Source organism: Vanellus vanellus (assembly GCF_965231255.1).
Source record: "Vanellus vanellus genome assembly, chromosome: 19".
In the NCBI taxonomy this organism is placed as follows: domain Eukaryota; kingdom Metazoa; phylum Chordata; class Aves; order Charadriiformes; family Charadriidae; genus Vanellus; species Vanellus vanellus.
Window position 1 is genome coordinate 7,371,597 of NC_138924.1, and position 27,215 is coordinate 7,398,811.

The 27,215-nt window shown below is 44.3% G+C and overlaps 1 protein-coding gene across 1 annotated transcript; it reads left to right on the forward strand.

Moving 5' to 3' along the window:
* Positions 1-3,496: 3,496 nt before the first annotated feature.
* On the forward strand, positions 3,497-25,264 carry FOXN1 (forkhead box N1; the record flags this gene model as incomplete). The annotated part of the gene is made up of 8 exons (XM_082493179.1): positions 3,497-3,616; positions 5,371-5,874; positions 8,428-8,538; positions 13,929-14,056; positions 14,902-14,998; positions 21,017-21,224; positions 21,787-22,302; positions 25,002-25,264. The coding sequence occupies 8 exons, from the start codon at positions 3,497-3,499 to the stop codon at positions 25,262-25,264; spliced, it is 1,947 nt and encodes a 648-aa protein (XP_082349305.1).
* Positions 25,265-27,215: the final 1,951 nt, after the last annotated feature.

A 27,215-nucleotide genomic window follows, 5' to 3' on the forward strand; every position in this document is an offset into this window, starting at 1 on the left:
GATAAAGTCCTTTTCTTCTGAAGTTTTCCCACATAAGTAATTACATATAGAAATACTCCTGTCTACATGGCAAGTGTTAGTCACAAAGTTTTGGTCACTTCTACAATATTTGGAACTTGACCTTATTTGGGGCCAGATTTTTAACTATAAACTGAAAGGTGGAATTCTAAAATCTCATGGCTTCTCCAACTCCTTCCTCATAAAAGACTCAGGGGGTGGGGTAAAAAAAAACAAACAAATAGTTACTTCTTTCTCGCATCGGAAAACGCCAGCATGCTTTGCAGAGGAAAACGATGATTTAGTGTTTTGGGGAGGGGGCGGAGAAGGGAGCAGATCCCACACGGCAGCGTGAGGCGAGGATGAGCGGGCTGCCTGCGGCACGCACGCACAACGAGTTATGGACCAGGGAACGTCCAAACACACCTTCCTCCCAAGAAACCTGAGCTCAGCCCCAAGGGACGGAGAGGGCATTTACAGTAACATACGGCGTTTAGAGCAGTTCATGTTCCGCAGACGGCCCAGTGCCGAGCTCTGGTGAAGTGTATCACCGGCAAAACACCCTCCAACATCCAGAAGAGACACAAAACCGAGAATTGTTCGGACGATGGACTGCTGCCACAGGACTCCAGTCATGCAGAGCTAATAGATCAGCTGCTGCTACCTGGCTTATCCGAACGCCCAGCTGAGGTTACACTTTCTCACTCTTTTCTTTCTCGAAAGATAATCATCTTATCGCAGGAGCCTCGGATCGTCACGCAACATTTACAAAAGTAAAAATGACATGGGCTGGGGAGAGGTGGTTCCAGCTACATCTGGGATAATCAGATACCCTTTTCCAAAGCAAAGCATCATTGTTTTCTTTAACACATCCGACAGCCAGGCGACCCACAATTTCCTTAAGCTGTGTGTCTCCCAGGAACAGTTTACTGTAAATGATTTGTTGTAATCCTGATTATTGACAACCTCCACTGACCGTAATTTCTTCTCTCTTAGAGAAGATTTGTCAGTAAGTGGTCTGATTTCCCTTTACTCGAATCTATATTAACAATGCAAACTGGGTTGCAGGGGGGAGTGTTATATTTTCTTTCTGCAAAATAAATTTAGTGTCTCTAAGGGACACTTTAAAAGCAAAAAAAAAAAAAGAGATTTAAAGAACAGTAACAGCAAAGATTTTTCCGTACGTTAATTTTGCAGTTTCTACTTATCTGTATTCCTCACTGGCTGTGACAAACATCAGTGAGAGTAAAGTGGCAAATGGCTTTTAGAGTGAGAAGTTTGGACTCCGTGAAAAAATTAGAAAGTCAGAAGTACGTGGCCAGAGATTTTTCTCTCACAGCAAAACATCTCCCCAGCGTGCCACTTCTAGGATCAGGAGAACTCAGAGAGGCAGATATCACGGAGCTGCTGAAGAACGCTGCCCATCTTAATGTGAAAACCCAAAAGAGCACTGTGATCATAGACTTGGGATTTTTCCCCACGTGGGACATCCCTCTGAAATGCATTCCCGACAAAGGCATTGAATAACCACCACCGAACGCAGACGATCAGCTCGACCTTCTTTTAGTACGAGGCTGCTTCTCATTTAACACTCAGTAAAACACTTTCACTACGCGGGAGGAGGGGGGGTATTTATAGTATTAAAACAGCAGCAAGACACCTCCTTTCCAGCAAAATGAAATTCATAAACAGAACCTGGCAAAAGTCTTGGAGGTGGGGGGACAACAACGATTTGGTCTTCCCGGGCCTTTTGTATTGACTGCCCAAATAGCCACTGCGCGTTGACTTTGTTTTCAGAAAGGAAGTCTGATTGCCTTCAGTAAGCAGAGCCAGACCTCTCTGACCTGTTGAATTAACCCTTTAGATAACGCTTCTTTTCATCTGGTTCTCTCGCGGATCCTAATGGCAAACATGACAAGAACAGAAGAGCTTTGGGCATTATTACACTCTGCAATCAGAGCTTCTTGACTTACCTATTTTCTTCTTTTCATTAATCTCATTTTCTTGAAATCATGCCCCTCCTCCTTCTTTATTTGTGACCATTTGTCAAGTATCTCCTGCACTGCAAGGATCGGAACTGTACAGAAAGCCTTTAATAAAATTCTAATGCTTAAGACCACAAATTTGGCGGCTGGGCTGAAAAATTGCGGTATAAAAGAGAGGGCAGATGCAGCTTTGTACAACCTGAAGATAAGTGGGGAACCAGCACTGCCAGGGCAGACAGCGTGGAACGCTTACACACGCATCTATTCCCTGGTTGTCAGTTTTCCCACCTGCGTCTTTCAAGACGAGCGTCAGTTAGAAGTATATCTCATCATCAGCCCCCAGTTCAGCTACTGGGAGAAGAGACTGTGCCCAAGACATCTCTGAACTTTATCTAACATCATTTTTTTCCTGACATACTACTACAGGTCTCATACTTGATTTCCAAGCCGCATTGTGCTTCATCCCCTCGGGCACTGCAGTCTTGCTCGTCATAAATATAGATTTCTCTTTGAAGTACAAGGGCAAAAAAAAGCTTTTCCACATTTTTAGGTGATATATCTTTGTTAACCAAACCTAATAAACCCCTTCGTTATTTACCTACCAGCCATTTAAGCACGTGGCAAAGACCTTGCAAATTAACTCTTGAAGTAAAGTGGCTTCCCCCCCCCCCCCAACTTGTACACCTTGAAATCTAAACTATGAACAAAAGGCGTCTTTACACAGGTCCACACTTGGTGCGGCATTGTGTGTGTGACACAAGGAGAGGGCGCAAATTCTCCTTTCGCAGTTTTACTGTATGATTACAGCGAACGAGGACTGGGGGGAAAAAACATGGCAGAAAACAAAATACTAGAAGATTAAATTTATTCCTCTTAATCCAAAGAATACCATCAGATATGTCTCGTATATCCCAAGATCAAAGATCGGGAACTCGAGAGGAGATACCACTAACAAAAATAGGTATGGAAGGATGAAGTTATTTGCATCTCTCAGATCCATTTACTCATGAAAAACAGAACGAAAAGGCTGAAGGGATTGGTACCAATAAAAAAAGCAAAAGTGAAAATTTTGTAATAACCATCAGTCTAAGTAACGACAGCAAAACCCCTTTTATTTTATACAGTCCCACTGAAAGCAATTGGGGTGCATTTATATAACAATCAATAAAGCAATATTGGTAAATTTGCATAACCTCAGAGCCATATATTTTTGTTAACTTATGAACCTGGAGAAAACAAAGTAATGACGTATTTTTATAAAAACTGTGTGGCAAATCCACCTAAACTCTGTATCACATCTTCCTTGTAATTGCACCTACGGAACATTTCTTTGAGAGCTAAAAAAAGATTCAACTGTATTAGGAATTCTTCAGGATGGGGTATTGTCCAGCTGCGTTATTTAACACTGTCTCATCATCTGCGTGTAACAAGATGGTTTCTTTTACTGTTTTAGAAAATATTTATTGTAATTTGATTTTGTCGTAACAGGATTTCTATCTGACGTGGATTCGGTAATGGTTTCGCTGCTCCAAGATCAATCTAATATTAAATTTTCTTCTTCGGACACTCTGGAAAGAGACCATCAAGACCTCATGAAGACACAGGGGGGTTCGGCATCCCCCGTTCAGCAAACTGTGAGTAAGATGGACCGGTTCTGTTCTCTTTCTCCAGAGGCACAAGTTCAAATACAATATTCAGCCACTGCTCTACTAAATCTCAGCATAGGTAACTGGTAACAAAGTGAACGCTGAAAGTTTTATTCATGAAGAGTAGAAACGTGAGTTATTCTGAGCTAATCTCAAGCTCCATGCTAAATTGCCTATTCGATTGCTTAAAAATCCTATTACTTTAAAAACAAAACAGGCAATCTATCTAGCTACTAATCCAGTAAACATGCTACATTTAAAGTAATTCTCATCCTGTTTCTACAATAAATAAATAGAAAAGCAGACACACAGAGAGACATCAGAACCTTTTTGTCTACTCCCTGCCAGCAGAGGATGCCTCCTAGCACTCTGGAATTCCTTGGGACTAAAATGATGGCTCTCCTGTTGCCTGTATATTCATCGTGTTTACCTTCCATAACAAAAGCACAACCGAGAATAGTGTTTTTCATGAAACAGCAGGAAAATAACCATTGTCATGCTTATATTATGAAAATTTCAGGTGGGGAATCAACAGTACAGCCATTCATACAGCTTTATATAACTAAATATAGGGGGGTGGGGGGTGTGAAATTCCCGTTTAGCAAAAGATACCATAAACACATGTATTAGGACCACAGAAGAGAGCGAGGAAGAATTAGGAAGTTACAAACTGAGCAAGTTCATGTTCACGTGAGAAGCCAGAAGCGTCATGAGGTCAGATTTGCTTTCTGCAGGAATTTGTGACGGAACAGAACATTAATACTTTGACACGCAGAGCCATGTGCAAGTGAATGAAAAAGCTGTGCCACACTCCACAGAAAGCACTGGCTTTTGTGCTAACATCGCTTTGGGACTTCTTGAAATCTGGTTCTTCCATGAAGGCATTCATTCCTTTACCTGTTCTCCTAAAATACTCTAAGACCAACTTGGATTTGGAGGGGGAAGGAGGAAAGGGACCGCTTTGATAATCTGCTCCGACTTTGCGCGTACCACACAACATTACATTTTCCCCTTCACCGGACACCAAAAGCTGCTCTTGGACTTAAGCACGTCTTCTCAAAGGGCATCCAAGCTGTTACTCACCCTTGATGTCAGGGGAAACACGCATAATGTCTAAGCTGAATGCGTTCAGCTTCAGGATCCAGACAGCAGCTCTTGCTAAGGCTTTCTCTTCTAGATTAAAGAGCGCTTCAGTGGCTTTTATCTTCTTTTTGCTGAAGTGCAAAAGGGAAGGGAGGAGATGAGCCAGGAAGGAGGTTAAAATGTCTGCCCGGAGCCTACCTGTCTGACAGAACGAGGGTGGCTATGGGAAGGAAAGGAAGCGAGGTAACCAGCGACATATCTGGCAGCTCGTAAGGCCAGCAGAGAACGAGCTCAAGCTTATTTGACTAAACTTGCACTGATCAGACTCCTGTCATTTAATCTGTCATCGCTTGATCACGCATCATCTTTTCCCTGGAACTGTCAGACCAAACAGTCAATAGTGAGCTAAGACACCCCGTTCCTCCAAGGTAGCTCAGTCTTCTCAATGCTTTTAACGATTTACCTGTGAACAGTTTTGGATACCCAGTGACCAGAAAACCCTTTAGATCCTTTAGGGCTTCTCTGCGTGAAGGTGGCTAGGATGAGTAATTTTGTACTTCTCATCGATAATATATTTTTAATGTTTTTTTTTTTAATAATAAAAATAATAAAATGTTTGCTCATACTAATCCTAAATAAATGCCGATAATTCATTGCAGGATAATCCCAGTTATAACTGCCAACCATATGAGTCAGACGGGAGGACAGAAAGGAAGAGTTCAGAGTCTTCTCACAGCCCCAGCCCTGCTTCTCCAGCCCAGGATCAAATTCATGGGAGATACCCTACGAGCCAAGGAATACACTGCGGCAAGAACAAATTTAAAGCATCTTTCAGTACTGAAAAATTCAGACGGTACAGTTACGAGGAAAGTACTGTAGGAAATTATGACAGGTTTCTCAAGAGCAGCAGAAACCCCTTTCACCCGTACAAGAGGCAGATCAGCGAAGATGTCTTCCAGGAAGCACATCAAGCCCTCCCGCCGGAAGGTTCACCCTTCAAAAACACTAGAAGCATCGATGGTTTTGAGGGTCTACCAGGATCTACAGGTCCTGACGAGTCAGAGTCATTTCCTACACACATTCCGAACATCTCCACCGAACAGCCCTGGTGTAACAGCCTCCAGTACAGCACCACAGGGCAAGATCACGGTTCACAAGTCATGGTCAGTATTTTTTCTAATTTTTTTTTGCCATTTTCAATGCCAAAAATATACTTTGGGGATTATTTTCTTATCTCTTACTGTGACTACATGGACATTTAATCTCTTGTCAAGTTGCAGGCTGGAGCTCAGGAGAGACATCCACATTTATTCGTTGAAGATCTCTATTTTATAGCCTTTCCCCACCGAAAAACAGTCCTCAGAAAGGTGCACAGGGGCAAATGATTTTCCACTAGACACGATACATGAATCCTAAATATCCAAACTCTTCCTGACAACAGGTAGTTATCATCAACTAGTATTTTCAAGGGACAAAAGGGCCACAAAACAGTATTTTTCAAGCATGAGGACGTGTATCAGGTTTGTTACGACACCTCGGCTGACCTGCATTTTTCTCCATGCAAATAGAAGAGAAACCCTAAGACACCAGTACTACTTAATATTGAATATAAGATGTGTCTATGGTATGTGCAGTGTAAAGGCACTCGGGCTAATTCACATACCGGCTAGAGGCGACTGCCTATTTATGGCATCACAGAGATCCCCGAGAAGCAAGAGAAATTACCCTCCAGAACCTCCAAAAGGTATCTCTGCTGGGATCCAAAGCGTAAAGCCTATCTTCATCATCCAGTGCAGACAAAAACTATGACTACGTCTGCCAGGAGAGGGCCTTACCCACTGGTTCTAAATGTAGGGCAAAGAATTCGTGGGTTACCAAAAGAAAGCGGGGTTAAAAAAAAAAAAAAAAATCTTAATTGGATTAAGACAATTTACCAGGGAATGGAGGGATGTTGCTGGGGTACATACCGGGGGGTTGAAGCCATTCAGGTTAAGGAGGAAATTGATCTAAATCTCTTATTTCCTGGATAAACACTCATCTAGGTCAGATGAGTTTAATGCAAAACCTATAAGCAGTTGACGAAAAAAAATTCCCATTTTCTTCCCAAATCCCCGGGTTGCAAGATGCAGAGAATGTAAAGCTGGCACTGCAGGAGCCCTTTACCAAGTAGGGGGGACTACGCAGGAAAAGACGGGTTCCTTCTTCACGTCTCCCCGCCTTCAGCCAGCACGCGGCTTCAAAGCTCTGAAATAGCTCGCACGCTGCTGGCAAGGTGACACTTCTGAGAAACTTCGTCTCACGGTCACCAGGAGAGCATGGGCATTTATTAATAGTGGATGTGGCATTTGCTCGGTGCCAGCTATCAAATCCAGTCTAATATGTACCCCTACGCTAATCTATACCATAAAAGATGGTCGTTGTGGCCTTGCTTTAAAGCAGAAGGATAAGTGCTACTAGTTCCTTGAAATACTAAGATGTCGACAGCATCAGGTCTCAGAAGGGAATTCCTGGGCACTGCTGTTAAGTGGGGGAAGGTACCAGATGTGTGGATAAGGACACTGCTTAAGACACATCCCGAAAGGAGGTTGAAGAGAGGTGGGGGTAGATCCCTTCTCCCAAGTCACAAGCGGTAGGACAAGAGGAAACGGCCTCAAGTTGCACCAGGAGAGGTTTAGGATGGATATTAGGAAGAGTTTCTTCACCAGACGGGCTGTCAAGCATTGGAACAGGCTGTCCGGGGAAGTGGTGGAGTCGCCATCCCTGGAGGTATTTAAAAGACGTGTAGAGGTGGAGCTGAGGGACACGGTTTAGTGGTGGTTTTGGCAGTCTTAGGCTGATGGTCGGTCCCCTCCAACCTGGACGATTCTATGACTCCCCGCGCTGTTCATGACCCGCCAGAGCTCTACCGAGCGCTCCGCATACCCCGCGCTGCGTTCGAACGGCTGAGCTAAAGCAGACGGCGTTACCACACACCCCGCGTGCCACACGCCGCGTTCTAGCGAAAAGACAGCGACATTTATCCTCCAGGAGCCCGAAGCCTTGGCAGAACCGAGCCCGGTGTGGAACTGGGGACAGGCAGCCGGGCAGACCTCCGAGAAATTAAGACTTGATCAGCTTCTCCCTGTTTGTTTCCACAGCTGCAGGAATAAATCACATTCGTACTCTATTTCCTATACCTTGCTCAAACCGAGCAGTCGGCCTAGTTTGATTCTTCTCCGCCACCTCTTCCCTGCGCGTTACAGACCTCACCCTCTACCTAACGACGGGACTCCAGCTTGAGGCACCGGCAGGCCGCAAGATAAAAATCACGGAGTGTGTGAAAAAGAGCGAGGCACACGCGCACACTCCGGAATGAGAGCTGGAGTATGCAGCCGGTGTGTGTAGGGGAAAAAGATAAACAGAAACCGACATTTTTCTGAATTGCTCTTTGCACGGAATCTGGACGGGGATTTCCTTTCTTAAAGTAGTAATTCTATAAACGTTTGTCCTTGTACCACTAAAATGCAAACCAAATTCTAAGTCACAGCTGTCGCGTGTAAATATAATGTAGTAAATATAATAAAATATATATAAATAATTATATATAAATATATATAATATATATATAAAATATATAAATATAATGAAAGACAAATCAGAACAGTAACTAACAGAATTATTCTTTTTTAAACAACGGAGGCGTTTTCTCTAATAACTCTTCCCTTAAATATTTCCAGCAGGATTCAGACATCAAGCTCAGGACGTCCCCGCTGGAAGGGCAGCCTGGTTTGTATTGCTACCAACCGCCAGTGCAGCAGATGTACTGCCCCTCGCATCCCTTCCACCAGGTCAGTGCAATACGTAGACCAAAATCCCCTCTCTTTCTACCACTATAACGGTGCAGCCGTTAAGGGTAATAATGCAAAAAGACAGATGAAACAGTGCCTGCTAAGTTCGCGTTTGCAGGGCCGTGGTTGTGTACGTACGTTTCGTTTATGACAACGAGATCTTAAAAGAACCAGATCTAAATGCATTTTTAAATGGTAATCTAGAAAAAAAACAAAAAACAAAAACAAACAAAAAAAAACTTGTAAAAATGGGATCTTGGTAATTCTTATTTATATTTTCACCATTACGCTCAAGCAAATTGGCTTTGAAACCAGATAAATTATGAACTTAATTCTCGGCGTTTCAGGATCTGAGGGAATTAACTGTGCTTTAACTCCAGAATAAAAAAAAAAAAAAAAAAAAAAAGTATGTGACTGTCTACTTCCAATTCAGATCAGACAGTGTCAAAGCAAAATTTTAACAGCAAGCTGATGCGCGCTTGCCTTGTGCTTGATGGCACACACGTCTCTTTTGCAATCTCTTCGCTGTTACATCATCCCCAGGGAAAGATTATTCAGCTGAAGCATAACTGACAGTAATGCTGATGCGGCATGAGAATGCACGATATTAAGGCTGTTCTTCCGTACTGTAACTATATTATTAATACTAAAAATGCCCAGGAGTAACCGACACCTTGTTTTTCTTCGCGTGTGTTCAGATGTCGTTTGAATACATGTCGGCTCCTATTTTCAAAGCAGCGCACACACAGTATCTTTGTAAAATCCCACATATACCCCTTAACCTTACGTGTGATCCCGGTACGTATATATAGAGGTTAGCGAGTGGGGTCTGCAGAGCTTTGGAAACTCAGCATAGAGGGAGGGTGTCTGTTACAGAGTAATTTTCACTACTCTGAAATGTCTTTAAATAATTGTCTTTAGATATAAACAGTGGTGCTGCTCAATGCATTGAAATTTTCCTCTTTTATGCTTAGTTATCTGCAATGTACAAAATTTTCATTAAGAAAGATGTTCAAGGAGATAAAAATGTGCTTGAAACACACAATTACAAAAAAAAAAAAAACAACACACACACAAAAAAACAAACCTCCCCCAACCTTATTTAAGCTGAAATTAAGGCAATGAGGATTTCTCAGATATACAGGCAGAAATCCGTATACAAAAATAGCACAACTACCGAAACTCCCAACCATTAGAAGAGAATTAAATTAAACTTACAGGAAATTCATACATATAAAAACATTTGAACACAAAAGCTCACGCCTGAGTGATGACTCCTTTGATCACAGTGGCTGATGAGTGATATAATGGAATCAACTGTACCATCTCATTCAACTTGCTCCAGAAGTATAAAAAAAATGCGACTAACAGAGCAGTGATTTACAAGCGTGCAAAGAAAACAAAAGTCAGGTTACCGTATGATATTTCTTTGGGATCGTTAGCTCATATGGTGTTACTAGTCTGAGTCATTGAAATAGTAATCACGCCAATCATCGTCGGGATTTAGTCCCTCATGAAGAAAAAGAAAGGTTATTTTTGGCATGATTTTCTTTAAGAGGAAATATGGCGAGAGAATAATCTCACTCCTGGCTCCTTCTTTCACTTACCACTCTGGCATCCCACTAGCCAGAATTTCTGAAGCCTTTTTTTTTTCCTCCCCCCTATAACGTAGCAGAAAGATAACCATCTTTTAAGTTCTTATCAACACCATCATAACTCATCTCCTTGTTTGTTCTTGCGAGCCCAAAACTCAGTAGAAGTGATAAAAGGTAACAATAAACTTAACAGAATAAAAAGAAAAGCGGTATTACGCCACCATCCTCACTTACAAATTGATTGGTTTTATTATGGCTATTTTAGAAGCAAAAGGTCCCAGATGAAGGATTAACTCGCCGCAACAGCTCTGCTGCAAATATAAACTCGTTCCCTGCGGGGGCGGCAGTACAGACCCCGTGGACGCGCCGCAGCACCCTTCATCTCACACGCAGCGTAAACGTCAGGTTTGCGTGCTGCTTTAGCAGAAACGCCAGTGAGCTCACTAATTCGTTTGAGTATTTTTTAATTTCTTTATCCGTTCTGAGGCAGGCACCCTCCCCCTGTCACTGCAGCTTCGATACCGGTGCTGTTACTATACATTGGCTTTAACCACATTAAAAAAAAAAAAAGGGGGAGAAAAAAAAAAAACCACCACCCTACAAAATTAAAGCTGAAATACACCTTCTGGGAGTTGCTAGGCAAGACACAACAGGCACTAAGAGGAACGTTTTCCATCCACCTGCCGGCTGGCGCTGGGACAGAGCCCTTCCGTGCGGCAGGTTCCTGTTAGACTTTCCAATATTTGCGCTTCTTAATGTCACTATAATAAAAGTCTGGCAACGTGGTTTACCACTCAGAGGGGGAAAAAAAAATAAAAAACAACGACAGGTACAAACAGCCAAAGCCACGGCAGGTAGAATTGCTGTCTGTGCGCCACAATGAGATACAGAACATGCGACAGAGAACTGGGAAGAAAGGGAATAACACCTTTTGCGTGAAACAGCTCCAGAGTGAACACTTTACGTGTCAAACGCCAGTGGAACAGTGCAGTTTAAATCGCCAGGGAGTCACACTCAAGAGAACGGGCCCCTTAGCCCCAAGTGAAGGATGCCCAAACCGCGCCTCGCTTTTCATTAGAGGGATGAGAGACACCAACTCCTTCCTTAATTTTGTCCGAACGATAAAACGGCCTCACCTTCCCCTTTGCTGGACACAACACAAAGGATGACTCACAAGAAAAATTGCTTCTTACTGACCTGAAAGAAACAGCAGACACTTACTGAAGTCGCTCACCCACCCTCCATAAAACACGGACACCTTTCATGCCAGTTGCGCGACGGTAAAACCAGCTCGAGCCTGTCCTACCGGACCATTCCCCTGCCTCTGCTGCCTCAAAAAGGGCTAATGAAACCAATAAAACAGAAATAATCCTTAAAACGCCCCTTTCCTGCCTTTGGTGATGACATCACAACCAGTCCCATCTCAGTATTCTTTCCTTTCAAAGAGCCACTAAAACCAATAAAATCCAAATTATTGTACGAATTGCCCAGTTTTCTACTCTGGTGAAAAATCGACACCCAATGCAACAAGCGCACATGGGAAGCGGCTCACAGCTGCTCCGGAGACTCCAGTTCGGCCCGGTATTTCGCTTAACGAGGCAGGACACGATTAATTATGTGCGTCTCGTTTCTTTCGCCCTGCAAACAAATGAGCGCATTCGGTGCGTTCTTCCACGTTCCATTTCAGGCAGTTCCATGTTAGAAAGATAAAAAGCGAACAAGGCAAAAAAACTCCAGCAACAACGAGCAAATTATGGCGGAACCGAAATCAATTACTGGGTATCCAGGCTAAATAAATTAACTACGACGGTGCTGCAAGCACGCGATAACCTCTCGCGAGGATTTTAAGGGGCCAAAGACCCAGAGCGACGGAAACGATTGGTCTGAAAATAGGGATGACAGCGAGAAACTGAGGAGATGCGTAAACTGATGACCAAGGAAATTTTCCCAACAAATCTCAACGCTCCGTAATAATCTTTCAGAGGAACCGCAAACACCTCACCGCACGGGACTGCTGGAGGTGAGCGGTAAAGCACTCAAAGGGGGCTCAGCCACCTCCGAGCACGAGGGAAGGCGCGCAGGGAGATTTTTCTAATAGCCGAGGACGTGACTCCCTAATTTTGGCCGTGCCCTAGCCCCGGCATCTGGAAAGCTTCCTCTGTAAGAGAGGCAGAGATTCCTCTCGCACCGAGCTCGGAGGTCACGGAGAGCCGACCGATGGTATCTCACCTGAGCCGGCGTAGTGTCTGTTTGCCCTCGAAAGTTGCCTGCCTGGTTCAAACTGCAATTTGGGGAAGAGAAGTAGGTGACCAACTGCTGTGCTTAAAAACAAACAAACAAACAAAAAAAAAAACCAAGAGCAAACCTGCAGAAACTCTGATGCAATCGAAGATATCTATGTATTATCTCCCCTCTTTCACCTATTTTTGGGGGCATATTCCCAGGCTGGTGACGGCACGCCAGGCCAGCCGGGTCCTCAGTGTGTCTCGGAGCCGGGCAGGCTCAGGGAGCTCCGGAAGAGAGAGTTCGGCGTTCCGGTCTCAGGGAGCGTCTGCGGCTTAGTCGCTGGGGTGAGGGCAGCAAAGATGCGATCTGATTTGAGGTGTCCTGGCTGTTCTTTTTAGCTTTCTGATATAGGAAATGGGAGGGGAAAAAAGAAAAAAGGAGCTGCTTGAGGTGGTGGTTACCAGCGCTTGAACACCCGGGGCTCGTGGAGAGGTCCGGTTCTTGTCACTGAGCGTGAGGGAACCTCACCACTTCAGCAAGAGTCAGGCGATATGAAAACCACCCATGAGAAACATCTCGGATGCCACTCTCCTGACGCCTGGAATGACATTACTAACTTATTCCCTTATAATACATTCTTCTTTTTTTTTTTTTTTTTTTTTTTCTGGTGCCATTCGCTATAGCTTTTGTTGTCATCTTTTTTTGGTTTTGGTTTGTTTTGGGTTTGTTTTGGTTTGGTTTGGTTTTTTTTTTTTTGAGAGCAGCAAAGTGAACGGCTGCTTTGGGCTGCTATTCTTTTGGGAGTAGCTTTTATACATTTGGAATTTTTGCCTTGTTGTATCCCTCTCCACCTAAAAAAAAAAAAAAAAAAACAAACCCAAAAAAAAAAAACACAAACCCCCAAAAAACCCCAAAACCAGCACACAAAGCCAAACAAAGCTCAGTCAAAACTTCCCTGTTTCTTCCTACATTTTTAGCGGCTCTACTTAATAGGCTTATTTTTCTACGGTGCGCGTTGTTTGAAGTACTTTATACCAGGTTTTTATTTATATAAATAAAATTACACCATCAGTTTACTCGTCTGCATAGCGCAATGTTCAGGGGGTGCTGAGCAGGCTCAGATCCTTTAACGGCAAAAGAGATGGCTGAAGGGAGATGTGCTTTAGGTCTATAAAATTGTGAATTATCTGGAGGCAATTAATAGGGTGCAGTCACTCCCGTTTTTCACACGAACTCGGTAGCACAGCGGGCAATAAGAAAAGAAAGGACCTTTTTTTAACATACTTCGGTTTGGAACACACTGCAACGGGGTCTGGTAACGGCCAACACACCGGTGAGCCCCCCCCGTACGTGCCCCATTTCTTCTACTTCTGAAGCGTTAACTGGTAATATTAACGTTTCCCAGTACCACACTTGAAAGACTTTGGGTCTGACTTGGCATAACAGCTATTAAATGTGGGCAGAGGACAACATCCTCAGAACTAAACACGTTACTGCTGTTATTAAGAAAGAAATATTTTTGAGAGCTGGTTGCTAACCCATGGAACGCCTCTTTTATTGTTCCGTCAGTATCCCTCCGGAGGCAGCTACCCCGTGACCTATATCACTTCTTCACACTACCCGTACCAAAGAATCGCGCCTCAAAGCAGTCAGGAATCCCAGCAGCCACTATTTCCCAAACCCATCTACTCCTACAGGTAATAAAATTTTTTTTTTTTCCCCCCCCCCCTCCCCGAGTCCTAATGTTACGGGAAATACACTGTTTACCCGTGGCCTATTTCCAGCATAATTTGCAATATCGTGCTTACTGGTCTTTGTCTTGTTCCCAGTGTGCTCTGTCCCGTTGGTACCAATCACGAGATGTTCCGGGCTCTGGGGCAGAGGGAGATGAAACGCTGTAAAGCATGCGAACGGTCCTGCTCGCCCCCACAAAAGCTATTTGTTTCTCTAATACAAATTCTCAGGTGTTGCAAATTTCATCAGCACGAGACTAATCGCACTCAGCTGCCTTTTCCAGGACCTGCTTTGAAACTAATTGATTTTTTTTTTTTTTCCCTCTGGTTACTAGGGCAAAGCAATGCCTAGAAAATATAGCAGATGTGCCACTCACCACACAGGTTTAGCCCCCCAAATAGCCGCGTAACAAAGTAGATCAGACAATTAAATTTTAATTATACCTTCTGCCACTGTCCGTTTGACGTTCTCTTTGTGGCCTTTACCAGTTTAAGCATTCAAACGCCACCTTAAATAAACACACACTGGCAGCATTTGAAGGCTGTGGTCTTGATTCCACCTGATACCGCTTTATTTTAAACCCGGGTGGGACCTTCTATGTGCACTTTGAGAATTACCTCTGGAAGTTAAGCAGTATAAAGAGATCGCTTATAAACAACTGAGTGGAGACTTAAAGCATTTAAGTATTCCTGCTGGGACAGGGCGAGCCAGAGTCATTACAGGCGCTGTGAAAAACGGGGTGGGTTTTCTTCTGCCTCCGGGGAGCCGAGCGGAACAGGCTGAAATACTTTTCTTTCTCTCCCCGCAGCATCCTGATCTTCATGGCGCTCAAAAACAGCAAGACAGGGAGCCTGCCAGTCAGCGAGATTTACAACTTCATGACGGAACACTTCCCTTACTTTAAGGTGAGTTCCCCAGGGAGTGGGGAATCCTCCCCCCAGTGTGCCCGGCAGCGGAGGGAGGGAGGATTCAGAGGGGATTCAGGCTATGAAAAGGGAAAATGTCTTCAGTAGATTAACGTCAAATTAATTACACGCTCCGTACCCTCACGATCACAAACTACCCGCCATTTTAGGCCTGGGTAGACGCGTGGACGTGACACCCAGTAATATCTCGCGCAAAAAGGTATTAAGAACCATTCCAACTGCGAGTTCGTGCAGGTAACGGTGGCCATTCCTCACAAACAACTCATAAAAAGGACAAACGGTTGGAAAAACCCACCCAGTTCCTTCCTCTCCGATCTCAAAGACAGGCAGGACTGGTCCGGTGGGTTCCTCTGCCATCAGTAGCACCTCTCCGGAGCGGTGCAGGAGCGGAGGTTCACGGTCATCTTGCTCTCTTCCGGAGCTGGGGTGTCCGTCTGAGCCAACTCCAGCACCGGCGTGTACTGTACAAAGCAAAGCCTACGACGCGATGAAAGGCACTAAGCTCATAAGTACTCAGTCGTGCTGGGGAAGGTAAGGGCGTACGGTTTGCAGCAGATACTATCGACATTTAAATCCGCGCTATAAGAGAATGGTTTCCCGCGCTTGGAACGCCGGTGGGAAGAGATGAGTCAGCCCACGATCCAACAGCAGAAGGATTACAGTGAAGATTTTAAAAAGGGCTGTAATAGAACTGTCGACGGAGGCCCCAACACATTGCCCATTCTACAAAAACATCTCACTGAAAGTCCAGATGGGGTGACCCGCCGCTGTTCGCCGAGCCCACGAATGAAAATATAGCGACGGGAGTCTGTCCCGTTTCCCATCGCAAATAAACACGCGGCGACTAAACCAGACTGAAAGCAGCTACAGAAAGGCAATCCAAACATTTGTATTAAGAAAAGAACACCGAGAACAACTAAAAAGAAATGCTCTGATACGATTTTGCAGTGGTTATTGACACTGAGGATAAATAATAACTGGGAAAAAAAAAAATTAAACACGTCAGTAATCAGGGAAAAAGAAACCGCATTATCGTGAAGGAAGAACTGTTGGGATCCGTTACACGTCTGTATTCCCAGATTTCCTCCCAGAGGAATCGCCAGCTCCTCTGCTATTTGTCACAAGCAAGAGAAGGGAGAAAAACTAACGAAACCCACCATCGTAACTCAACAAGTGTCCCATCACACCCTGCCTGGCCATAACCCACTGAACAAATCTGAACCACTCTGACTGTGTTAAGTCACAGGGACACAACCGATTTTTCCGCTACATGCACATGAAATTAAGTAACGACAGTAATCTAAACAGGGAAAGGAAGGGGAGAACGGCACGTGACAAGACCACAGCAGCCGTACACTTTTTTTTTTTTTTTTCATTTTCAAAACAAGAATAAATGTCAAGGTTTGTATTTTGTCCCCAAGAATATCAACTCTGTTTTCCACGCGTTCACCACAAGTTGCAAGAAATATTAATAATCCAAAGGAAATGTCCTGGTTTGAGGATTTGTCATTTGAAGATTGCGAAAAAGCTCCTGGGCCGCAACATCTCGAAATGGATATTTTGCCAAACTACTCTTCTTGGCATTACGCACAAATTATACGATCTGCAGCAAAGCAACGCATTCTTATCGGATCGCTGTTCGCGTGAGTCTCAAGCAGAGAGGGGGGAACATTAAAAAATAAGTTTTACAGGCATTTATTCACCAGGCCAGACTGAAATTCATTCTCCTTTGTCTTACCACACAATTGGTTAATACAATTAATCAGCCGTTCGCCAACCAAACGCTGCCGCCGCTGCCGAGACGCGCAGAATTCCTCAGCCGCAGGTCGGTGGCTCCGCCGGGTGTCACCGTCCCGGTCCTGAAGTTAACGTTACTCTGACACAGGGCGACACGCGTCCTCTCCTCCACTCTAGATTGTGCGGGAATACGGTGTGTTGTCTATGTTGCGATATTTTGTGTGTGTCCGTACGTGTGCCTGTGTGCACGGGTACAGGCGCACAGCAGGTATATTTCTACCGCAGCTTTAAATAACTGGTTTATACCCAATCTAAACTTTTCCCTTCTTACTTACCAAAACTTGCCTGTTCCACAGGGAGTGGGGTTTGGTGGCGTTTCCTTTTTATTTTTCAGCTCCTTGTGTATTTCTCTTCCTTCGTTTAAAAATTGCTGAGAATGAGGTTACTGCTGCCACACGCGTTATAGGAAACGAACGGCGCGGGGGGTACTGCTGGAACATTCACTATTTTGCGACAGCTTAATTTTTGCATTTTCCTTACAAATACAGTCAAATCATTGAACAGTTCCATCTGCAGGGCAGAATAAGCGAGCAAATATCATGCTTTGAGGCTCTAAGCCCCGTCTACCTCTGGTCTTTACAGCAGCCCGCAGAATTGTCAATATACGGCAAAAACGAGTATCCTCTGTCCTTCCTTTTTTGGAGAGCCCTCAGCAAGACAAAGCAATAGAAAAATCAGCAAAGAACATTGCGGTGTTGTTACCAGAAGGCGCTAAACAGCGGGATACAACAGGGGGAGGGGAAGCAATTTAAGTCGGAGAGAAGCGGAGTACAAGCGCGCACAGAGCCTTGCTGGGAGACACGAGGTGGTACAAGCCGAGTCAAATTAACCTGTATTCGCTGCCGCAGCAAATTTAGTTTCTATGATGCAACAATCTCATTTCTAGTTGAAACAGAGCAATCCAACTCCTACGTCCTAAAAAAAAAAACATCTACGCAGCTAAAGTTGAATTACTCTTTGATGTACCTCTCCCTTCTCTTGAGACCTAGATTTAAAGAGAAAGGGTTTTGCAAGATCACTGAACTCTTTAAACTTCAAGAGGCGGTCGGGATCAATGAGTCGGCACAATAATATTTTTTTGCTTGTCATCCTTTTTTTTTTTTTTTTTCCCCCTTTGTAGTGATTAGTGAGTCTAACAGAAAGCTTTAATCTTGTTAATTGGAGTTATTGCCAGCGGTCCGAGAGGTTAGGGAAGGTCTGTGGTCTGGTGGAACTTCCAGCAGCGAGTGTTCTCTTGCGGTGCCCGACTCCGCACAGCTCCGTCCGCACCACGGCGAAAGCGGCGGCGGCGGAAGGGAGCCATGGCGAGGGGATTCCAACCGCCGCAGCCGAAGCTCTGCTCGTTAACAGGCGATCAAACCTGAACTCAAAAATCTGGTGACAGAGCCGTAACGTGAACGCGCTGCTGCCCGCGCGTCCCTTCGGGGCCCAGCTCGCTAAACGACCCTTTTTTCGCCGCTCAGCCATTCCCAGTTTAACGCAAGAACCTGTTCAGCTCCCGGCAGCGCTCTCCACAGTAAATCCGTCTACTTTGTTCCTCTTACATTTCTTAAAACCATCTCCTAGTTTACACCCCCACACATTCTGAAAACCTCCGAGAAACACACGCCGCTCCCGTCCTCTCTGGTGCTGAGCAGGAACGCTCATTACCCCGTCTGGATGAGGCAGAGGTGCGCGTGGCCTCGTGTGCGGGGCAAGAAACGCGAATATTCTTTCGGGTCAGCTCATTCCGTAGCTGAGGTCACATCTCACCCAGGAGGAACGGTTTTATTTACTTTTGGAACTGCCAGAGAGCAACTTGGATACGATCTGTAAGGGAGAAAAACTGAGTCATCGTCTTTAGTATTACCTTATGGCAGAAAGAGTTTTAAAGAGTTTTTTGGGTTTTTTTTTTTTTTTTGCTGTTTTTTAAATTAAATAGGAATGTGCGTTGTCTCACCTACGGGACTGGCTAACAGCATAGGGAAATGCTGACATCAGGTGGGCCAAAAGGGTAGAAACTCTGCTGCTACGGAGGGAAAATAGTTTATTTTTAGTAAATAACACGTTATTTAACCTCCACAATTAATTAACTTTTTAAATGAAGAAAGCAAGTGTCAATATGACCCTCAAAATCTTCCGTAAGGCTTTTAACCCCTTAACCCGCAAGATAGTCCTCCACACGAAGGTAGGAATGAACAGATTTTACATTGCTGATACAAGTAGAATTTTTGTCAAAGCACGTTCAAAAATTCACGGTGTATCATGTGAAAGCAAAAATGCGCACAGGTCCACTTATAAAAGCTCTGTTCCACTAGGCAGCGATTAGGGAAACGGCCGAAAAGCAGGTTTTCTAGGGGAGAAGGATCCTTATTAATCAAGTATAAGACTGGAAAGGAAACTTAATGCGCATAAAAGGGAAATTTTCATTTTTAACCTCTTCAAAAAGACTACGGAAAACCATATTTATTTCCTGCGCTCTCTGTTCAATAATTCTCTGTGGTTGATACAAACAATTGTGAGGATAAATATCTTGCATCCATTATGAAGAGCGGCCCACAGACAACTTCCGCCGCTCGTCAGAGGGTTGTTTCATTTCTTTTGATTCTTATGACACACAGATGAGGATTTGGGGAAACAAGAAAAGAAAAAGCATTCAAAATTGATTTAAAAAAAAAAAAAAAGAAAGAAAAAAGGACTCATGTACACTAGCACTGAAGAAATCCGATGGGCTCTAAAGTCTCTCTCTCTCGAGATTTCTTCTCCCACCTCTGCAAATGCAGATCTTTCGGAAAGAATATCAGTTGACTGACACAGGTGAAGCTGCAATTTATTTATTATTTTATTAACTGGTCGTACAATGTCAGGGGAAGCCTAGCCGGACCAGCAGTTGCTATGATCCTGTTGCAGTGAAGTTGGGTTTCTCAGGTTGATTCCTACCATTACGTAGAGAGGCATTTTTTCCTGCTCCCTTTTTTGTTTTCTTTTTTTTTTTTTTTTTTATAAAGATTACCGTGCCGTGGCGATGAGCTAAGGCAGTTCTGCTCAGATATGCAACAAATCGCATTGCACAGTACCTACCAAAAGAAAAGCAAGGGAGCGACACGTCAGAGATTCACTATAGGAATCTTCCGCTATGAACGCGCGTGCTCGTTTACAAAGCCTGAACGTGACGGGCGGCATCTTCTGGCTGCATGACTGAGGAAGCAGAAATGAGTGAAATCAAATAAGCAAACAGCAGAAAAGCTGATACGGGATAAAAGGATACAGTGCCATCTCTTCAAGATCAGCATTTCAGACTAGCAAGCAAACGGGCACTTCCCATCAGAATCCGAGCAAGACCGCTTTGCTGGGTACCACCCTCCTCATCCCTTACAGCAATATTCATTTTCAAAGTTATTTTACAAGCAATCAGAGAAAAAGGAAAAAATCATAAAAAATAAATCATATAAACAGAGGGTTTGCACTAGGTTCATTCTTTGTTTTCTTGCCGTTGAATGCAAAACCGTCCTCGGGGAAAGGAGGGAATTTTGTTTCCCTCGTTGATCAGAAACGGTCTAAATAAACATAGAGGAATCATTTTAATGAAGCTTATGTGTATTGTTCAGTTTAAAAAAAAACTTCCCAGCTTCCACTACCGAGGTCAAAAGAAATGCAAAGCAAAGAGACGCAGTCATCAGGTGTAGAAACCTGTATCTTGTCTGTAGGGCTCGTGATTAAACCATTTGGTTATAGAACTGGCTGGCATACAAAGTGACACCTACCCTAGCACGCTCAAAGTCTTTTGAAGTCTGCCTGGACACTCAATTTGAGCCCAAGTAGCACGTAGTCCTTCAATTAAGTGTCTGAATTTTTTCTAGGTGTTCCAAAATAGATTAAGATAGATTTCCTGTTAGTTCGCAGATCTAGAATATAATTCTTTACACACTTAATTCTCGTGATTTGCAAATCCGCTCTTAAAAACCCATCAGCCCCTCGGACAAAGCCAACTTTCTTGCTTAGAAGATCGGTTACTATTTTATCTGATTCCTCTCTTCCCACACAACGTGACTGCAACATTTTTGTGTTTTCCTTCTAACGTACAAGTTTTGTATTGTAGAATGTATAATCTAAACGGCACTCCTTGTAATCTCACCAGTCAAAAAAGGGAAATATATTTGGGGTTTGTTTGAGGTTTTTTTTCCGTGAAGTTCCACTCTTAGATTGGATTTGTTTTTCCAGACAGCTCCAGATGGCTGGAAGAATTCTGTGCGCCACAACTTATCTTTGAACAAATGCTTTGAGAAAGTTGAAAACAAGTCAGGCAATTCTTCTCGGAAAGGCTGTTTGTGGGCTCTGAATCCAGCCAAAATTGATAAGATGCAGGAGGAGCTTCAGAAATGGAAGAGGAAAGACCCGGTTGCTGTAAGGAAGAGCATGGCAAAGCCAGGTCAGTAATCTGACAGTCTATTAGTTCTCAAACTGGGGTCCCCAGAACTTTTCTTTGCAGTAGGCACCGAGCTGTGTAAGAGAATTTACACCTGATTTGGGAAAGCATTTAAGATTTTTTCCTGGTTATAAAGTGACTGGGAAAACAAGAGAAAAAATTAAAAGCAGAATTAAATAAGATCTGGTTTTGTGGGAGTGCTTCAAAATAGGCACAAAGAAGCATCACGGAGAAAACATTCTCTGCTGACATCTCTCTAAACTCCAAGATAAAAAGAACACTGAAATAAGTACTATAGAATAAAATTTGAAATTAACTGATAAGCATCCAAACTTTAAACAGAAAAATGCAATTTATTACGTGCTCACTTGGCAATGATAATTTAGAAAAATATTTCAGGCTACGGGAGTTTTTATCACACATGGGGTAGCACTTCCGTGTGCCGTTCCACTCACCCGTTTCCCGAGGAACACTAAAACTCTAGCTGCAAGCTGTGAAAATTAGGGCTCTGTTAGGAATAAGTACGCCACTGACTTCTTTTTTCTTTTCTTTTCTTGTTTTGTAGAAGAACTCGACACACTGATCGGCGACAAAAGCGAAAAGCTGAGATCTTCCATCATGTCCTGCAGCCCGACGGGGGTTGCCAGTGCCTCCCTCTCCAGGCAGATGGCAGTCCAGCCCCATTCCTTGGTGGAACCTTCTCTTTCCTCCGGCATCCCGCAGCCCTTACACAGCATCCCCGCCTCGGGACCTCTACATGTCAAGACCCCGGTACCAAATTTGCTCGGGGGGCAGCAAACCGCCTGCTACCCGTCACCCCAGGGTTTTCCGCACATCTCCTCTACACTGATGCAACAGCCACCTGAGCCTCAGACCCTCTTTCCTTCTGGGGAGGCTCAAAGCGAGCTCGGAACTCAGCCCCGCGCCCCCCAGGACTCGCCGCTGCCAGCGCAGACCCCCCCCGGCTGCGGGGCGAGGGGGTCCCCAGCCCGCACAGCACCAGGCACGCTGCTGCAGGAGGGGGAGCTCAGCAATGACATCGATGCTCTGAATCCATCCCTGACTGATTTTGATCTCCAAGGTAGGTATCGAAGGCATTTCTGTTCTGTGGAGTCAGGTCTGTTACATCCCATCCCAACCTGCACAAGGTCATAGAATCACAGAATGGGTTGGAAGGGACCATAAAGACCATCCAGTTCCACCCCCCTGCCCTGGGCAGGGACACCTCCCCCAGCCTACGTTACTCAGAGACCCGTCCAACCTGGCCTTGAACACCTCCAGGGATGGGGCAGCCACAGCTTCTCAGGGCAACCTGCGCCAGGGGCTCACTGCCCTCAAAGTGACAAATTTCTTCCTGATATCTAATCTAAATCTCCCCTCTCCCAGTTTGAAGCCATTACCCCTCGTCCCACTGCTCCCCTCCCTGATCCAGAGTCCCTCCCCAGCTCTCCTGGAGCCCCTTTAGGCACTGGAAGGGGCTCTGAGGTCTCCCCGGAGCCTTCTCTGCTCCAGGGTGAACCCCCCAACCCTCCCAGCCTGTCCTCCCAGCAGAGGGGCTCCAGCCCTCCCAGCAGCTCCGGGGCCTCCTCTGGCCCTGCTCCAACAGGTCCATGTCCTTCTGCTGTTGGCACCCCCCGAGCCGGAGGCGGCACTGTGGGGGGGGTCTCCCCAGAGCAGAGCAGAGGGGCAGTATCCCCCCCTCGCCCTGCTGGCCGCGCTGCTGGGGGCGCAGTCCAGGAAAATGCATTTATGTCCTTCTTTTTTAATTACTTGTCCTTGCCACCGCGAAAAAGACCAGCTTGCTCAGTAACATTATTTTGCCCAATGTGGAATTTTGCACTGTATCTTTAAAAACTTTCCCAAGAAAGCAACAGATTTACATCCAAGAGTTAAAAAAAAAACAACCCTGCTTACTCTTGACTACAACTGCTGATATTAAATTCTGCAATACAGTATTTAGAATGTATTTTTTAAATTAAGACATATTTTCCACTGAAAACTACTCAAGCACAACTATCTAGTGCATATCAAGAGAATTGTCATGTGAGGGGCACAAAGAGAAACAATTTTGACTGAATTAACGTGTTACTGTTTTTCTTTCTCAATATTTATTCAAACACCTTCCACATCTCTGCTCAAAAGAATGCTATTTACTTCTTCACAGGGCACCGGTATGGTCTATGCCCTGAACAATTATATTTTCTGAGGGGCGTTCTTAAATGCTTAGTTATGTAATGCTGACAGTAAAGTTTTTTATATTAAATAATTGAATCATCTTGAATGGACAGGGGTTTGAACACTAAGAACATAGTTTTCCATGGAAAAAACAAAAAAACAAAAAAACAACAAACCAAACCACCAAGTTTATGTATATGTGTATGTATATATTTTTATATATATGTATACATATAAAATAAAATCTGCGGGTTCCCAGTGATAGAGCTCTTGCTGCAGCAAATACCACGGGAGAATTGCCTTCCTGCACAGACAAAAAGTGGTGTGCAACGCGACCTAAAAGACAGAGGAAAAAAAAAAAAAAAACCAAACCTCAAAACCCAAACACGCAGCCTCAATAACCTCCGTGACTCAGCGAACGCAACTGCCTCGCCGTTGCACTGTCCCAAATACTGCGCCACCCTGCCGTGCCCACATCGCTTCACTAACAACACCGTTGGGTTTGGGTTTGGTTTTTTTTCGAATCCTCAGCTTCTTCCTCTTCCAGGCGGGCGGGTCTCGCATTCCACTCGTTTCTCCCAACCTCTTCCCGTTTCACTCCGTTAACCTGCAGCGCGCTCAGTCGTGCCGCGAATATTCGGTCTGCTTCGCCAACACGGCACGGTTCCAGCTCCCCTCTGCCCTCGCCCTTTGCCTTGAGTTATTTAACCTTATCTAAGCTTTTTACTTTTCTTTTTTTCATAAAATTGCCAAATCTCAAATTAGAGGGCCTAGAACTCCAGACAAGGCCTGCGCGCTCGGAGCAAAATCACTATGCACACGGACTCAAAAAAAAAACCCCAAAACAAACCAAAATACATATATATATAAAATCCCAAATTAAACTTCTAGCAAAAGGGCTAAATATTATCCCATTTGATAGTCTGCAGACGGTGGGTACAGCTTTGGAGCAACAATCTCCATGCCACCACCCCCCCTGAAGAAATCTTCACAGGTGAATATGAAAAATACGGCCCTCCCCCAGTAACTTATTTAACGCTCTCCCTGCGACGGGCACGTTCAACGGCAAGACGGGAAACTTTTTGGTGCACGTTAGAAAAAAGTCACTTTTCGGATCCCCAGGTTTGTCAGGTTAATCACATACCCAGTAATTCAGTTTGCAATTCAGAGAACGCTGCACCATAATGATACGAGGAGGTCAGTCGTAAAGTAATATTATTTGCAGATTTGTCCCACTAAGTGCCTTTAGCTCTTCCGTCTCTTATAAAGATAAAAGAGGCAATTTCCTCTTTCAAAATTAGTGTTGGGTTTTTTTCCAAATTGAAGTTATGCTTCATGAGGATACATTTGCAACAGAATCTTGCCAATTATCACGTGAAATAATTTTCTTAAATTAACGCTGCTTTCCCCCAGGTTTAAATATACTACGGAGGCAGACCAATAATAACTATCCAAACCGCCTTTCTCCCCTCTCCATCCCAAGTGACTCAGAGTACCTACACGCACAGCACGCGCAGCTGTAGAATTACCGACTTCTCCTGCAAAAAAACCCAAACCCCGTTTCCAAAAGCACGTTGAACCCAACCCCTTTTCGTTTTGCTGCAGGAAACCTTTGGGAGGAGCTGAAAGACGACAGCCTCGCCGTGGACCCCCTGGTTCTCATTTCAGCATCCCCAACGTCTTCCCCCTGTTTCCCCCCCCACTGCCAACTGGAGACGGGCGCCAACGGCGGCGTCCAGAGCGGAGCTCCGCACGGCGCTCTGCCCGACCTACAGCTCACCACGCTCTACTCCGCCTTCATGGAGCTGGACACAGTGTCTCCTGCCTACCTAAGCAATCCTGGATCCAAACCTATAGCGCTAATGTGAACCACGCACCAACCGAATTATTATTATTATTGTTATTTTTGTCTAAATACAGTCCTAACCATCACACGCACTTACCTATCTGATTGATGTCAGCTGAAACCGTGTCCGTCGGAATAAGAATAATCTTTTTCCAGAGCTCGCCCGCAGGATATGTAGCTTTACTATGATGATTTTCTACAGAGAGATACTAAAAAGAAAAAGTAAATAAATGTAAAATTATTTAAAGATAATATTGTTAACGGCTGAACTGGTCAACACCATTTACCGGTCAACACCATTTTATCACTCATCTTCTGCATCTTCCAGAAACAAAAGACTACAAGAGGAAACCAAATGACTGACTTTTTTTTTTTTCTTCTTTTTTTTTTTTTTTTAAATGAAAGCTGCTTGTAAATGAACATAGAAGTCAAAGCAAAAAATAATCTAACTTATTTCCTGGAGCCATCAATGTCAACAACATCTGCCACAGACCACTAAAAAAAAAAAAAATAAATACCTGCATACTAAAACATTTATAGTCCCCTCGAAAGAAGTTTGGGGTTTTGAGAAACAAGAACGTAAACTGAAAATTCTGCAAGTATTAGAAGATAAGAGGACTAGCTGCTGACAGACTAAACCAAAGCAACAAATATACTTCAGTGACAAATCTAAGTTTTACTGTGTTTAAAAAGAAATTTAAAACTCTGCTTTTTTAATAAAAAAGAACAAAACAATTTAGTAGAATTTTTGCTTGGCTGGAAATTGTTCACATTCATTCCTCTCTTTTCATCCACGTCGGCTGAACAGTACGATGAATTACTCAACCATTAGATCAAGATTTTGAAAAATGCTAATTAAAAAAAAAAAAAAAAAAAAAACCAAACGGTAATCGTTGCGGTTAGCCAGATGCAGAGAGCATCTCTATTTTAACATCCCGCTGATGTCTGATGCACCCAGCAGGGTTCACGCCGAGGCTGAACCAGCCCTCGCGGTAGGACGGCGTGCGGTTCCTCACACGAACCCCACTAAGGCATGTCGGGAGCCCGTTTCTCAGGAACAGGAGAGAACAGTGTTTTAGTTGAAGCGAAGCAACCTAAACCCAAAGCAATCTGCAGCAGTCTCTAACAACAGTAAGGGAAATGGTCTACAAACCAAAAACAAATATCAAAGCATCTCGACCGACACCTCTATTCACGCGTTAGGGAAACTCGGGAGAAACTAAGGAGGTTAAAATTTGAGTCAGAGTGGGGGATTTACACTGTGAAAAAGCAGCAAGGAAGGACAAAGGAAAATCCAGGGCAGGTAGAACCGCGATCGTACTGGCGAAATAATCGCCGGGGGGTTTGCTCGGCCGCTCTCTCCCAGCGGGGCGGGAGCACTGCCCGCCGAGCGCCGGGCCCAACCCGGGGGCAAATCAGCCATACCTCCCAGCCCGGGCTTACCGCGGAATCAGCTTAGGGGCAGGCGGATAGAGAAGACTTAGGAAGAACGCGTGTGATGCAACTTCGCAATCCCTTTAGGCGGCTGTGGAGAAATCCTCTCTTGACTCCGGCCCCTCTTCCTCCACCTTCCCGCAAACAGGACCCGCGGAGCGAGAAACGGGGCCGGGTTTGCCGGGCTGCTCCACGCGGGAAACCGGCAGGAAGAGTTAGGCAGAGGTACCAGAGAGAGGTGAGGCAATGCTTGAGCATCCCAACATTCAGATAAAGAAAGCAGGGAAAAATTAAGTATGCCACATCACTAGAAGCGTGCGTATTAAATAAGTATAAAGCTGCTAAACATTATATTCAGTATAATTTAAGAGTTGCCAAGTTGCAAATAAATACAGCAATAATATTATTACAGCAATAATATAATAATAATATTATTACAGCAATATTATACAATAATAATATTATCCTAGATACCTTTTTTGGAAAAAAAAATAAAATATATATATATATCCCAATATAACCGTGCACTGAGGAAAAGC